General features: G+C 36.2%; 1 protein-coding gene across 1 annotated transcript in view; it reads left to right on the top strand.

The window, feature by feature from the left end:
- SPAG17 (sperm associated antigen 17) overlaps window positions 1-16,839 on the top strand; it is a 219,757-nt gene that overhangs the window by 114,674 nt on the left and 88,244 nt on the right. Inside the window, 6 exon segments of the mRNA XM_065887534.1 lie at window positions 963-1,153; window positions 2,713-2,804; window positions 11,110-11,346; window positions 12,855-12,966; window positions 15,059-15,214; window positions 16,557-16,670. Of these exon segments, the coding sequence (XP_065743606.1) occupies window positions 963-1,153; window positions 2,713-2,804; window positions 11,110-11,346; window positions 12,855-12,966; window positions 15,059-15,214; window positions 16,557-16,670 (902 nt within the window).

Below are 16,839 nucleotides of genomic sequence, written 5' to 3'. Positions count from 1 at the left end.
CTACAACTTTACCAGATTAACTGATGAGGTCTAGTAGTTTTCTGGTAGTATCGTTAGGATTTTCTATGTATAGTACCATGTCATGTGCAAACCATGACAGTTTTACTACTTCTTTTCCAATTTACATTTCTTTTCTTTAAAAGAGATCAAGAATTAAAGAAAATAATGAAGCAACTTGAGTATAGAATTCATCTAGCTTTATTTTTTCAAAACTTTTATCCTCACTTTCATACAATTTGACAGTAACTAATTTTTATTGTCAAACCTAGATATTTCAACTTTTTTCCCTAGCAACAAATTTCTTTGGACATTCATATATTGTAAGTGTACATAACATTTAGTTAAAATAATTACAATAATCTGTATAAATAGAATAAATGGATTTGGGAGCAAATATTACTGAATCCTGGTAAGCAATAAGATGCTGATGTATACATAAATGCACAAGCAGCTTAGGGTGTAGTATTTAGGATATGGGTATTCAAGGGCCAGTAAGTTTTATAGCAAGAGTGCAGTGTTTCAGCTAGTACAGTGAGTCACTTAGCTGGTAGTCAATTAAGATAGTACCTATTGTGCTATAAAATTGCCCTAAAAAGAGATTTTGCCATATTACTCTCCAATTAATAGCATTGAGAATGACTGTTTCTCCAAACCGTCATCAACTCTTGGTATTATCAAGCATTTTAATCTTTGGTTTGGATGGAAATATCTAATTTTTAATTTTATACATCTTTAATCATGAAGGAAGCTGAACAATTTTCAAATGTTTATTGGATATTTATATATGACTACTTTGTACAAAATATATTCTAGGATATATTGCTATTACATTTGTTACATGGGCAATTTAGAATCAGTTCATTTTTTAAAATTTCATTTGCACAATCAGTATCCTAAGCACTTGTTGACTTTAACTAATATTAGCTCAGTTGTCACCTGCTGTTCTTTGCTTTTTTTTTTAGGAATTATTTGGAACTTGTTGCAAAATCCATTCAAGATTGGATCATAAAAGAAGAAGCTGTATATCAGGAAGCTAACATGACTGAGGAAATCAGTAGGACCAAGAATGAGCTGGAAATAAAATCTGCTGGTACCAAAATTTCTTCTACTAGCAAAATTTATTCTATTAAAAAAATCTAAAAATAAGTAACCAGTTGAACTTATACATAAGTCCAAAGACATTCTATTTATTAATTTAATCAAGACAGTGAACATTTCAGGATTAAAAAGAGTTATCCACAAAATTTCTGAGACTCTTCACTTTCCCTAAAAAATAGAATAGCTGCATTCTAAATATGATGAAAATATTTGTTGTATATTGATTGATACTTGTCTTATATTGACCATACTTCCTGCCAGATCTGAAAGATTCAATCTATTCAGATCCAGTGTGATGCTGAGAAATGCCAAATGTCTTTATTTTGCTGGGATTGATAGGTTCACCTATCTAAGTTTTGTTGGCAATATGTGAGTTAGATTCAGAGTCAGTATGTCTCTGTAAGAATCATTATGGCTTCCAAAGTGAGATTAAAACAAGACCTTCCTTGGAAGAGTAAACAAAATAGTCCCGAGACTAACTGGGAGTTAGAATTTAAAAACGAAGGAAAAACGGATTATTGGGGGCCTGTGACATGGGCTCTACAGGATGTTGGATCAATAGATATTTTCATTTTTGTTGTCAATTTTCTTGGCTTTGATGCTGTCAGTCAGAGAGAAGAGGGTGAGAAAAAGAGGAAGGATACTTGATAAATAAGTGAAATGTTGAGGTAATTCATCTGGAAAGTAAAGATATTTCACTGGGTTCGTACAAAGGAAATGAGCTCTGTGTGAATAATACTCATTGTTTCTGATAACCAAGTTGAGAGTGATTTCCTATAAAGAAGCAAAACTATATAATTTCCAAAGTTTTTGCAACCACTATAAACTACCAAAGCCAATTTGCTTGGCTTGATTCTAAAATAAAACTTGGAAAACCAAGTCAAAGATGAAGCATTCACCTTTCACCAAAATGGTTACATAATCCATCCATCAACTCAGCTTTCCTCCTGATGGGGTGCAGCAGGACAGCACTAGGTAATTGGAATACTCGATGGGACTATCTAAAAAGACAGGTAGGGCTGCCCTCTCACAATCGTGTCCAGGCCATACTTTACTGTTAGTAGCAAAAATTGTGGGTTGACTGCCTTTTCTTTATTCTGCTTCTGAGCAGAACCAAAAGCTTAATAATTATCTGGGTGTCTATGGACCAAATTCAGAAAATGGTTTATTTGGAATTGGGATTGGAATACACCTGGTAGGTATTGCATTCAGTTTGAGGCCTCTCAAGTCAGGACAGATGTAAATCTTCACAACAGAATAACTATGATGGCAAGAGGAGGGCTTCAGTATAGAAAGAAAAGTTAAATTTTTTCTGTGTGGTCTTAAGGGGTTAAATTAGGATTAATTAGGTTAAAACTCTAGTGAGAGAGAGTCCAGTTCACTAAAAGCTTCAAAATCTCAACACTTTGAGAATGGAATGTACTGCCTCTACAGATGGTGAGTTGTTCATCCCTAAAAGAGCTCAGTTCCACTTCAGATGTCCACTCTAGAGATGGCAAAAAAAGAATTCAGAGATGAGTGAATGGGGATCCCCTACAACCCAGACGCTTGGTCCTTCTATGAAACCTTATTTTAGAGAGTTTTACTAAGAAGTTTAATTTTCTCTGATTATAGGTAACAAAGAAATGAGCAAAACAGAGATATCAGATCAAGAAAAAGAAAAAGAGAAGGAAAAGATTCCTTTTATTTTAGAAGGCTCTCTCAAGGTAATCCAAGGAAAGACAAATGACACTGACAAATCACAAGTTCAAAGTTATTTTGTGCTAGTTTGTGTGGTATAACAGGAAATGATCTTTTTGCTAAACTTGAAATGACAGTCTCTCCACCAAGCTGTCTCCTCCATCAGATGATAAGCCTTTAGGAAACTATGCCAAAATCCAGGGCAGTGCTTTGTTCATAGTTGGTAAACTCTCTGCATCTGCTGCAGGAAGTTGTTTCTGTTGGCATTTTTATTGGAATTTTTAATTACAAAAATAATACATGCTTTTATAAGAAATCAAACTTAACCTGGCTCTCCTAAGACCCTAAAGTCAGAAATATTAATGATTTGGCATGTTCTATGCTTATACAAGCATGCATGCACAAATATAAGAGAGTATTCATGTTTGGTTTTGGTTTAGGTTTGGTATGTTTCTTTTTAACTCTGCTACATGCTTTTTTCTCTTGGCAACACATCATGAATATCACTTCCGGACAATATCTAGAGATCTAACTTATTTTCATAGCATTATATTAGTCTATGATTTGGATGTACCTTAATTTATTAAACAATTTCCTTAGTAATAAATACCACTTTTTTCTATTTATACAGAAATATTTAACTTTTATGTAGTCAAATCAATCATCTTCGGCCAAAATTTAAAAGACACAATGCCAGATTTTGTCAAGGATGTGAAGTAAAGTAAATTCTCATACACTGCTGATTGAAGTATAAGTTGGTACTTCCACTTTGGAAAATTGGACATACATACTAAAGTTAAGCATATGATTTCTCTTTAACCAAATAGTTTCACTCCTAAGTATATACCTAATATACTTATGCATGCATGTGTTCACCAAGACACATGGACACAGTTTTCCTTGCAGCATTATTTTTAATTCTCCCAAACTGGAAACAATTCAAAGATTCATCAGTAGAATGTCTAGAATGGTTAATGTAATGAAATACTATGCAGCTCTGGAAATAAATGACATATAGCTACACACAGAAATATGGATGAATCTCACACACATGTTAAGCAAAAGAAGAGAAAGTTAAAAGACTATATACCTTATGTAGGATTTCGTTTACTTACGTTTTTAAATAGGCAAAGTTAAACTAATGTATTAAAAATTAGGATGATATTTGCCTTTGGGACAGTACAAGTGGATGGTAATTGAGGAGAAGCGTGAGAAGGGCTTCTGGGGAGCTGGAGGTCGTCTGTTTCTTGACCTGGTGGTAGTTTTACAGGAGCACTTACTTGGTGGTAGTTCATTCAGCTGTTCACTTAGGATTTGTGCTCTTTTTGTATGTACGTTACAGCTTGTCGAAAAAAGTGTTTTAAAAATCTATCATTTTTTTTTTAATGGTTTTAGGGCTTCTGTGTTTTTGGTTCCATCAGGTTGATTCCACCTTGAGTTTGTATGTTAATTTTCCTTCACTCTCTTAGAATATTTTCATAGATATCCTTTTTATATTCAGAGATCTAATCTATCTGAAATACATGTTTTGTAGCATAATGTAAGGGTCTTTTTCTCTGCCCAGATGGACTGTCATTTTACTAGTACTATTTAATTAAATGTAATATTACTCCCCACCCCTTAAACAAATTGGAATATTGATATGTCACATATTAGGTACCCATTTTTTAATCCATTTTTATAGATCCCTATAAAATGATAAGAGATATCCTGAACTCTTCTGAACACTACAGTGTCTACTGAGTGTTTGTGTCCTTCAAAATTCACATGTTGAAAACCTAATCCCAATGTGATGGTATTTTAAACCATTTTTGAATGCTGTATTCTGTTTCAGTTAATTATTCTTATACAAGTACCATACTATTTTAATTACAGTAGCTTTGTTGTAAGCTTATAGACTGTGTAGGCAGGAGCTGATTTTCCCACCTCCATCAGTATGCAATAACCCTCAAAAGAGCATTGGTTAAGATTGGTGAGCCTCCCTGGCTTCTTGGTATTAATGGTAAAGATAATTACATGGCAAATCTTTAAGTTTATTATTATTTGCTGCTTAATCTTAGTAAATTTTTTAAGTATCTGTTGGTATTGAGACTAATATCTATTGGTTTTTTTTTCCCTTTATTTAGGAGATATATTGAATTATGGAGATTGATTTAACAATATGAATAACATTTGTATTTCTAAAAAAAAATTCTCTTCAGCATTTCCTAAAGTTTTGTCCTTATCCCACAAAACCACATATGCCATAATTGCCTAGGTATCTCTGGGGGGAGGAGAGACTTAAAATATACGTGTTTTCACTCCATTCTAACTGATCTCTGGGAATAGAACCTAGGAATTTTAATTTTTAGTTAAGCTCCTGGGTCCATCTTTATGTACATTATTGATGAAAAATTATAGCACCATTTTTTTCATGGAATGTTATTATTTTAATAATATTTTAATTAATATTTTAATATTTAATTATTTTAATAACTTACTCTGTTCTGATAGTATTTTATCTAGAATTTTTGTGTCTATGATGAATGAAATGATAGGCTTTTGTGTTGTTCTTAACAAGCATTACTATTGAGGTTACATTGGCTTCTTTTTTGGGGGAGGAGGTGCTGCACCTCATGGTATGTGGAACTTCCCTGAACAGGGATCAAACCCACGCCTCCTGTAGTGGAAGCATGGGATCTTAACCACCAAACCACCAGGGAAGCACCATGTGTTGGCTCTTTTTTTTAATTTAAGTATAGTTGATGTACAGTATTATATAAGTTACAGGTGTTCAATATAGTGATTCACAATTTTATAAAGACAGCAATGACTATTACAAAGGCAGCACCTAATCAAAAGATTGTGAAGCCTGTGGAGGTTTCTGCACCCCGAGTTGGTGGAAAGCACTAAGTTGGCAGATGAGATTTTCAAATAAAGATATGACTATAACTAAAAAAAAAAATCACTACATTTATAGTTGTTACAAAATATTGGCTATATTCCCTGTGTTGTACAATAGATCCATGTAGTTTATTTTATACCTAATACTTCGTACCTCTTAATCTCCTTCCCCTATATTGCCCCTCCCCCTCCCTCTCCCCACTGGCAACTACTAATCTGTTCTCTATATCTGTGAGTCTGTTTCTTTTTTTTATATTCACTAGTTTTTTTGTATGTTTTAGATTCTACATGTAAGTGATATCATACTGTATTTGTCTTTCTCTGACTTATTTCACGTAGCATAATACCCTCCAAGTCTATCCATGTTGCTGCAAATGGCAAAATTTAATTCTTTTTACGGCTGAGTAGTATTCCATTGTGTATATGTATATATATCACATCTACTTTAGCTGTTCATCTGTTGATGGACACTTAAGTTGTTTCCATATCTTGGCTATTGTAAATAATGCTGCTATGAAATTGGGGTGCATGTTGGCTTTTAAAATGAATTAAGGAAGCACAGCAAGGTTACTGTATGCAAGATTAACATAGAAAAAGAAATCACTGGAGTTCCTATTCACCAGCAATAACTGATTAGAAAATGTAACATAAAACCAATATCATTCACAACAGCAACAAAAACTATAAGGTGCCAAGAAAAATAAATTCATAAAAGATTTTTCTTTATGGAGAAAATTACAACATATTATTGAAGGACAATAAACACCTGAATAAGTGGGAAAATATACCATGGTCTGGATGAGAAGACTCAGTTTAGGATATGAAATATACTCATATACCTTTAAAAGTATATGCTCATACTTTCTTTTGTTTTGTTTGTTTATTTATTTATTTATTTATTTTTGGCTGCGTTGCAGCCTGCAGGCTTCTCTAGTTGCGGCGAGCAGGGGCTACTCTTTGCGGTGTGCAGGCTTGTTGTTGCAGAGCAGGGCTCTAGGCATGCAGGCTTTAGCAGTTGCGGTACATGGGCTCAGTAGTTGTGGCTCACTGGCTCTAGAGCACAGGCTTAGTAGTTGTGGCGCACGGGCTTAGTTGTTCCACTGCACGTGGGATCTTCCCAGACCAGGAATCGAACCCGTGTCCCCTGCATTGGTAGGTGGATTCTTAACCAGTGTGCCACCAGCAAAGTCCCGTGGGGCTTTTTTAAAATTGGTACGTTTTTCATATCTGTGCCAGGCTGACCTCTTCTAGATCCTGAGTCAGGTCAGCGGGTTTAGGTTTTGTTAGTTACATCAGTTGATTTTGTTTTCTGCCGTGTTCGGTGCACACACTTGACAGCCATCCACTTCTGCTCAGAGGTAAAGGGGTATTCAGCTTTTCTGATATAATCCTGTTGAAGTCCATCAAGACCCATCTTCACTACAAGAGCAATTAAGGCTCCTTCCGTTGGTTTCCCCATTAGAGTGTTGTTTCTAATTACAGCATCATTGCACACACAGCCCGCCTCAACAGTTTTGCTAACAGATGGGTTATAGAATCCATGAACAACATCACCATCAACAATCACTTCCCCAAATGGATTGTAGCCAACTCCAGTAACCTCAGCACGCAGGCCATCTGAAGTAAATATGTGGGTAACAGTCATTTCATTCTTCATCAGGGTTCCAGTTTTATCTGAACAAATCATGTTACAGCAGCCCAGAGTTTCAACAATAGGTAGTTTTTTCACAATGGCCCTTTTCTTCACCATTCTCATAACACCAAGGGCTAGAGTCCCTGTGACCACAATGGGAAATAGAAATATATTCCTATCAAAATTTCAGCAGTTTTTTAATGAACCTTGGAAAGCTGATTCTAAAATTAATAAAAACAAAGGGATAGGAGCTTTCTTTCAGATAGTATTTTACTGACAAATTCTATCTCTTTATTTTTACCTTTCTGTGGCTTGATAATTTAAGTGTGTCTCTTGTAAACAGGGATTATAAACTAGATTTTAAAAAAATTATACTGATGATTTTTCTTTTAGCAGAAGACTTGAATCCATTTATACCTATTCTAATAAACTATATATTAAGATATATAGTTTATTTTCGATTTTCAATCTGTTTTCTATTTTCCTACCTTTTCTGTGATCCTTTTTTCTTGTTTTCTTTTGTATGTTTTTTTTTCTTTTTTACTTGCAATCAATTTGATGATAGGGAACACTAATTTTAACTCTAAGTAAAATGCTATCCTCCCTCACCAGAAGAATTCTATTTTTCATATTTGTAGACTGTATTCTGGGGAAAAATTGTACTCAGTGAGTTGTCAATAAAATATTTGCAGAAATTACTTTTCTTGCTTGTTACATAAATACCTACACAATATCCTTGATATTGTCTTTTGACCCAAAAAGCCTAAATTATTTACTATCTGGCTCTTAATAGGAAAAGTTTATAATGTATACACTTTATTTCTATTCTTCTAGTGGTTGCTCTGGATTTTCAACTTGTATATATAATTTAATGAAGTCTCAATAAAATATCTTTCTTCCAGAACAATACAAGGAATTATTAAAATGGCTTCCTCTCTCCCAACCTGTGTTTAAGTTTTATCTTGATTTTTTTTGTTCCCACAAATTAGCCATTATTGTTGTCATTGCTTTATACAGTCAGTGCTATTGAGATTTAGCCCCATGCTTACCATTTGTTTTGTTGAGCATTTCTTCTCACATCTTCTATTTTGGGAGTATTTCCTTTAGAACTTCCTTTAGTGAGGGTTTGTTGCTATTGAACAGGTCTGAAAAATGGTTTTACTTTACCTTATTTATTAAACATAGTTTTAATTTATAAAATTCTTGGTTGACTTTTTTGTATCCTGTTAGTACTCTCAAGATTTTGTTCCACATTTTTCTACCTGATGCTGTAGTTGTTAATATTGGGTTGGCCAAAATTTTGTTCAGGCTTTTCCATAAGATGTTATGGAACAGACTTTTTGGCCAATCCAATAAATTGATTGTCGATCTAACTTGTCATTCTTTTATAGACAGTTCATCTTTTCTCTCTAGCTGCTTTGAAAACATGCGGTGGTGTGCTGGTGTTTAGCATTAGCTCTCTAGGAAAAAAAATTCTGTATAGATAAATAGATAGATAGTTTATTCTAAATTTTACTGATGTATGTATAGCACACAATTTACAAATAATAAAATAGGTAATACTCTTTATTGTAAATTCCATTTAGCCAGTGGATTCTCACAGAATTGCTTTCATTGATTTTTACTAAGCTCTTACATCTTTAGCCAGCCTATAGTTGCAATTGACAAACAAGTGTAGTGCCACAATGAATGCTGATTGATATTTTCATTTACATGAGCAAGTAAGACAAAAGTGAGCAACAGAGGGATATGTCTCACTTATTCACCAATGCTATTAGCAACTTCTTTGCTGAATCAGGTAATAGTTTTTAAATACTCGATGAATATTTCCTCAATTTTTTTTGTGCTAGTTACAGTGTAACAGCTCAAAACACAGCACACTGCATTATTAACATCTTCTCCATCATTTTTTAAAGTCTATGTAGTCAACGAGTAGTCAGTAAATCCCTGATTTGTAGCATTTGCTGATATCTGTAGTGTAAATACTCCCATCATGGCTGACTTCAAGCTACTGATAAGATGTCACTGTATGTGGAGTTGGAAACAATATGCAGTAGCACACTGTTATAATTCTACCATACAGATACAATTTACATAGATAACCCCGAGAGCATAGATCAGGGCTCCCCAACCCCCGGGCCGCTGACCACTACTGGTCCTCGGCCTGTTAGGAACTGGGCCGCTGTGAGAGCTGTGGGCGGGCGAGGGAGGGAAGCTTCATTTGCTGCTCCCTTTCACTCCCCATCGCTCACATTACTGCCTGAACCGTCACTCGCATTACCTCCTGAACCACCCCCCACCCAGCCCTGTCCGTGGAAAAATTGTCTTCCACGGAACCGGTCCCTGGTGCCAAAAAGGCTGGGGACCGCTGGCATAAATCATAGTTAAATGTAACAAAGTAGTTAGGAAAGTGGTACGTTTTGAGTGTTTATTGCCTTTGTTTTTAATGGTATTTTATTGTGCATTTGTATCATTTGATTTTAATAATGGATGTGGTTAAAACTGACTCGCAAAATTCCTGAAAGTTTAACAATAAACTCTTCCAAGTCCATATGACCCAGGTCCAGCACATCACTATCATTTCCTGGGTTTGATTCACTGGTTAGTGTCTTTCATCAGCTCTGGAAATGTCTCATCCATTATCTGTTCAAATACTGCCTTTTCAAAACTCCTATTCCATTTCCAATAGGGCTTTCAAACTCACTGATTTTTGATACTCTCTTGTTTTTACTGATACTTTTGATGCCTCCTTTTCTTTCTTTAAGCATATTAAAATACTTATTTTATATTCTCTGATAATTCCAATATCTGCAGTCTTTGCAAGTATAATTTCAGAGTTTGTTTCTTCTTCAGGTTTTTGATTTCGGTTAGTTCCTCAGATTTTGTGATTTTCCTTTGTGAGCTCACATTTTGCCCACAATCTTTTCAGAATACTTTTAAGGTGATGTACATTTTGGCCACAAATCTGTGTGAGGACAGGCTTGTGGTTAAGCGTTCTCAGGGCCAATTTCCTCCTGTCCTCTCTGCTCCTACTTTAACTCAGGGCCAGGGAAGCTGACTAGCTTTCATGATTTTACTCTATGGGGCAAGATTTTTTTCTAGTTCACTCAGTGAAGGTGTCATTTTAAAAAAATACCCGTGCTATTCACAGGTCTCTGATCTCCTGGGTTCTGGCTCTAGTCCCTATAACTCCCAAAACCCAAGTTCTTGGCTTCCAGGGATGGGCAGATAACCCTGGGAAACTGCTGTTTTCAGTGCTTCCTTCCCTCATTGAATTAGTGCTTTCTCATATTTTTTACTTTGCTGTCAACATTGCTATGCATTACAATGCGTTGCATTACATTGCTATGCATTACAATGATGATTTGATATTTTAGCCATCGTTTCTGAAATATTTTATGCCAGGAATGTTTCTTTGTACATCTTGTCTACCATACTGCTGATTAACCATGTTTAGAACCTAAATTGGGGGTTGGATTCTTGTGGAAAAGTATAAGAGCCAGGGAGACCAGCTAAGAGGCTGATGCAATAGTTCAGGTTAAAGATAAAAAGACCTGAAGTAAAGAAAATTTCAACAGAGGGTGAGAGAAAAAGCTGAAGTGAAGAGAGATCTCTGAAGAGGATTGGCAGGGTTTAGCGTACAGAAGTTGGGTGAGAGAAAGAGAATCAAGGATGACACCACAATTTCTAGCTCAGTATTTTGATCCATCAGAGATACAGCTTATAAAAATCATGTTAAATATTCTCCAGAGTGAACCTGAATAGGATCAGATTTGTTTCAAAATCCTATTAATATTTTAAAAATGTGTTTACAGGCATGGAAAGAGCAAGATAGGTTAGCTGAAGAGGAACGCTTAAAGGAAGAAAAAAAAGCAGAAAAGAAGAGTAAGGAATCTGGTAAAAAGAAAGGCAAGGAAAAACTAGAGAAAGAAGACAGTAGGAATTTCGAGAGAGAACAATTTTTAAAGGAGAAATTGGAAGAAGAGCAAATAAAGATCCCGGAAATAACAGAGGAGCCCCTCCAGGAACCAGAACCTGAGATCGTTTACTCGGTAAAATCAATTTTCTAAAAAGCTCCTTTGGGTCATTTCTAATTGTTTGGGGAAGGACACAGCTTCTGTGGAAACATAAGGTTTTCAGTCTTCACTGCCACCACAGAGGCCTTGGGGTTTCTTCTAGTCTAGAAGATCTCAGACCTGCAGTCCATCCTGTGATACCTAGGACCTTCTTTGTAGCTGATCACCAAGACAGGAACACCCTTAGGCCAGTTTTTCTTGAGTGCCATGAAGCTAGGTTTCTAGGGGTGGTAAAGATGGAAATTTGACACAAAGCATTCACTTAGGTGTATGTAAATAAGCAACTGTGATAGGTCAGCATGTTATCAAACCAAACTTGGGTCCACTTGCCTGCACACAGTAACGCCAGTCTACTGACACCGGGTTGTGGTGAAGGAAAGTGCAACGTTTATCACAGGGCACCAAGCAAGGAGTCCTGGGCAGCTAGTGCTCAAAACAACCAACTTCTCGATGGGTTTCAGGAAAGCATTTTTAAAGGCCAGGTGAGGGAGGGAAGTCACAGGGAATGTGACCATCTCCTGAAGAATTCTCTGATTGGTTGTTGGTGAGGTAACAGGGCAGTGTCACAGGGGTTAACATTATCAATCCTTAGGCACCAGTAGGTCTGGGGGCTATGGTGCTCATGGTCATCAAGTACAATAGTTCATTTCTTCCATTTGGTGCTGGTTTTAGTATCTTTAAGGCAACTCAGGAAATGTGCCTCAAATACTATTATCTAGGTACTTCAGAGGAGCTAAAGCAGAGGATATGGGGGAGGAATCTGTCCCAGGAAGGCCCCATAGGGTCCTGCTCAGTTACAATAGTGGACAAAGAGGTTGGCTTTTTCTTTCTCAGATGATGGGACTTGCTGAGTACATTGGGTTATCTCTCTGTATGCACCCACGTTTCTTGCCTGTTTGCTTTTGTGAAACCTTCCCTTTGCCAATCTCTCCCTCAAGCCATTTTATGAGAAAAACCTAATCAGGAAAAGATGGGAAAAAAAGTAACAGCCCTTGTCCTTTCTAGTTACTACTCTGAGCCAGTTGGTCTCAAGCTTTAGCCTGCCTCAGTATCACTTGGAGCTCTATTAGCGACACTTAGTAAAAAAAAAAAAAAAAAAAGTCTTTAACACTTGACCTTCTAACATGTAAAGTACCAATACTCCTCAGTATATTAGCTCTCTTTAAACAGGAAATTAACAGCCAATGAAAGAGAAATTGATAACTTTTCGCACTGCCTTGGCAATAGTCCAGTGATTTGAATTGCACTGGGTTATGAGGACCCTCCAGTGAACAGTTTAAAATCATGTACCTTCTTTAATTCTACCTGTCATTATAACACTACAGGAGGTGCCAAAGATAAGATGGACACTGGCCTCTGAGTCTACAAAGTGACAAATCATTTAGCAGAAATTAGGCTTATGGCAGCTTTAACTGGCTCACATGGATGACCTAATTTTTGTCAATTGCCATTCCACACTCAAAGCATGATGTTTTCTTTTCTAGTTTCGTGGATACAACATGGGAGAAATACCAGTCCAAATCTCAGGAACAAATTATTATCTGTATCCTTCCGATGGAGGGCAGATTGAAGTAGAAAAGACAACATTTGAAAAAGGTACATTTTGGAAGCAGCTGGTTAATGGTTTGGAAGATATTAACCCATTTCAGATAATCCTGGGGCCTTGTACTCCTGAGTATGATAGGTGAGAGTAATAATGTGCCCCCAGTGATTCAGTTATGCACAACCTTCCCCACTTTCAGACCTCACACTCTTCTGTTGTAATAGCCTCTGCAAGGCACAGGCCAGCCGTGAGGTTACCTGGGCACACTAAGACAAACATTCCAGTTGTTAAAATATGAAAATATTTCCATAGGATTGGAAAATAGTATAATAGTAACTGCAGTAAGCAAATCGTTACTTAATAATGTTAATTACAACACATAGTGTTATCTCAGAAACTAAGCACATACTGCGAATTTAGAGCAAATTCCTGATTTGGTTTCTGGAGCACAGAGTTTGGGGGCCTGCTGCCAATATCCAGTTATTTTTGCTATAAAGAAATTGCCTCTGGATTCAGAAGTCATTAAGTGGGAGGGAGGTCTTGGAGATGAGCTGAGGAGGACCTAGTCTGGAAAAAGGAAATGCTTCATTCTCCCCAAGGGAAGAGCAGATCTGGGCTCTAGGGAACTTATTGGGGACATCTTGTAGAGCTTCTCTTTTCACTGTGCTTTAAAGATTTCTTAGGATGGGTTTGAGGACCTGGGTTTTATTTGACAACTTACTGTCTAGTAGGGAGCTGTGGCCTCTGAGAGCTGGGAAGAGTCAGTGGGGAGGGAGTGTGAGCAGGATCCTGTTTAATGTCCACAAGATTATGCAACCCAACAAGGGACACCAGGGCTCCTCCCACCCACACTCTGCCTGCAACACCAGCCCGCCCCTTCTCACTCCCTACCCTTCCTCCAGACCTCTCTTAATTTTCCTCCCTTCTTCCCTTCCTCCCTCCCTTCCTTCCTTCCTATCATCAAATGACCATCAATTTAATGAGGAAATCATTACAAGAGTGAGAATGCTATTCCCTATGTGGAATCATGGCTCAAGCATCATTAGATAGTAACTGCCACATCAAACAAAAGATCCTACCAATGATTTTTAAAATAAAAAGGCCTACAAATTATTCAAATTATTTAAAGAATGGTTTGTGGTACAACTTATATCAAATGCCAGACTGTTTTATTATATAAGCTTTGTTTATTTAAAACATGAAAGGGGGGACTTCCCTGGTGGTCCAGTGGTGAGGACTCCGGCTTCCACTGCAGGGGGTGGGGCTTCGATCCCTGGTCTGGGAACTGAGATCCCGCAGGCCACTTGGTGCAGCCAAAAAATAAAAGTAAAGACATTTAAAACATGAAAGGGATTTTTATTAATAGATAGGTGTGCATATTTATTTATATTACAATATTTTTTAGTGTTTAATATTTTGAATATCAACCCTGGGTGTAGGGTACAAATAGTAGTAATTAAAAATGGAACTCAGAATCACAGAACTGAGAAAAGCACTGGACTCAAGTTTTAAAATGCTATGTTCCATTTTCAGTAACCGTTCTTTACTCTTATGAATATTTGCATATGCGTATAATATATATGTTTCAGATGGTTCATAGTAAGTATATTTTTATCTTAATTCTATCAACTTTGAGATATGATCATTCAATGAAAGTTGAAAAGGAAAGGCTGGGTTAAAAAAAAAGAAAAAAACTGGAAGAGGAGACAAAGAATGAGTCAGAACACTAGCAGAAAATGTTTTGTTTGGGAAATTCTTATATGTTCCTACTAACAATAATAACTACTGTAACTAACATTTATGCAATTCTTTATCAATTACAAAATCCTTTCACGTTAACCATCACGTGTGATTGATCATAAAGTTGAGTATAGGTATACCTTAGCCAATTTACTCTCCCTTCTGTAATTGGATTTTAGGTATGAGCAGAAAGTCTGCAAACATCTCCCTGATCCACCTGCTGTTCCTTCCTGGAATTCCACCATCACTTTTTTCTTTTAGGTATCTTTTTATAAAGGTAGTGACATCCCTAGGTATTTCTAGTCCCTGACTTAAATGCTATGCTGCATTATTTAGAGGTCTTATCACAGAGCTTAATTGGGGCATCACAATCAGCCCATTTTCTATCCCATGATTCTTCTCCAGGCCCAACTTTTATCAAAGTGAAAGTGAAAAAGGACAAGCACAATTTTTTAATTCATTTAAGAGACCCTAAGAAAATTGTGAAAAAGGAGAAAAAAGAGGATTATCCTTCAGAAGATGAGAAAGAAGAAAGAGAAGGAGAGCAACATTTTGAAAAAGGTAAGCAGCTGCATCTTTGTGGCAATGGGTATCAGTACTTCCACCATAGGTCAAACCTATCCACCTAACAGAAACACATGCATCCCTGGCAGGTAGCATGTGTAATTTTTACAGATGATAACTGAAGTGTTTCGCCATCTTGTTTATATGCACTTTCCCTAATGTAAAGGGGATATACATCATATACATAGCCCATCTATAGTGGGCTGCTTACTTGGTTTTGCCTCTTCTGGGAACCCAGCTCTTGATTCCAGCTGGCATGCAGAGTCTACCTCGCCTGGCTACCTTTTTGTAGCAACATTGAGTTTGCAATGTCCTTTCTGTTCTGAATTTTGTTTAATGCACTGTACCAAGTGCAATCTCTAGGACTCAGGTGCTTATTAACTGATTCCTACAGAAGGTTTGTCTTCTCTGCAATATTGGCTGTGAATGATAGGGTTTCCATCTATGATCTATCACTTGGATCTCCATGTAGTATCAATTTTCTTAAACTGCAAGAACAAGAAAAAAATCCTAAATTTGGCCATGAGCATCTCGACCTGCTTGTAGATGAGAGTTCCAAGTGGATGTCCATTGATCATACACCATGAAACTTCTTGATAACACCATTTAACATGTCCCGGCAACACCAGCTGGAAAAATTAATTGCTTCTTGCCCAGTGTAGGTTATACCTGCAAATGGAGATGAGTTAATTAATAAAATGCTTTTGGACTCAAGTTAGTAATAAGTAATAAGATCAATAACTAAATCTAGCTAATAAATTTAGTTACAGTCACAGTGTTTTATAAATTCAAGGTAAGAATACAATGTTTGACAAGTTTGAATGTACCCAAGAACTTAAAAACAGAAATTTTAAAATTACTCTTCTTTGTTTTATCTGATATAAAAATATATGGTTTAGTATAAAAATTAGGAAATATAGGAATACTTTAAAAAGATGACAGTTGCTCATAATTCTACCATCCCAGCAGTAACCACTATTCACAGTGTATGTCTTTCACTTTATCATGATGAGCAGTTTCCTATTCATTAAATATTTTTAAAAATCATATTATAATAACTGTATGGTGCATAATCTATAAAAATATCAAACCACTATGCTGTGTACCTGAAACTAATGTAAGTCAATTATACTTTGATTAAAAAATATATATCTAAAGATTTTTAAAAAAAAGACTTTTTAATGATTTCATAATAATTTATTGGTATATGTACATATCATAATTTACTTAATCATATCCATGCTTTTACATATTTGGGTGATTTCCACTTCACACTGAGTTTTGCTTACATTTCTTTTTGATAAAACAAAAATGTCCTTGATTTGATTTTATCTTTTAGAAGAATCAAATGCAGAGAATAAAGCTGTCAGCAAGTTTGGATCTTTTTCTGCCACCTTGGAAAATGGAATCTGCCTCTCAATAAGTTACTATGGATCGAGTGGAATGGCGCCAGGTGAATTAAACACAACAGAAAGGATAAGTGTCCCGTGACCAAGGGCAGCTGCCCACCCTCCATCAGCTTACTTGTTGATAAACATGTTCTGATTTAATGCCCCTCATTTCCTGAGCAGTGGGAATATATGTGTGTGTACATACATATGTGTGTGTACATATGTATGTAC

This window comes from Phocoena phocoena, chromosome 1 (assembly GCF_963924675.1).
Source record: "Phocoena phocoena chromosome 1, mPhoPho1.1, whole genome shotgun sequence".
In the NCBI taxonomy this organism is placed as follows: Eukaryota; Metazoa; Chordata; class Mammalia; order Artiodactyla; family Phocoenidae; genus Phocoena; species Phocoena phocoena.
This window is presented reverse-complemented; position numbering and strand designations above follow the sequence as displayed.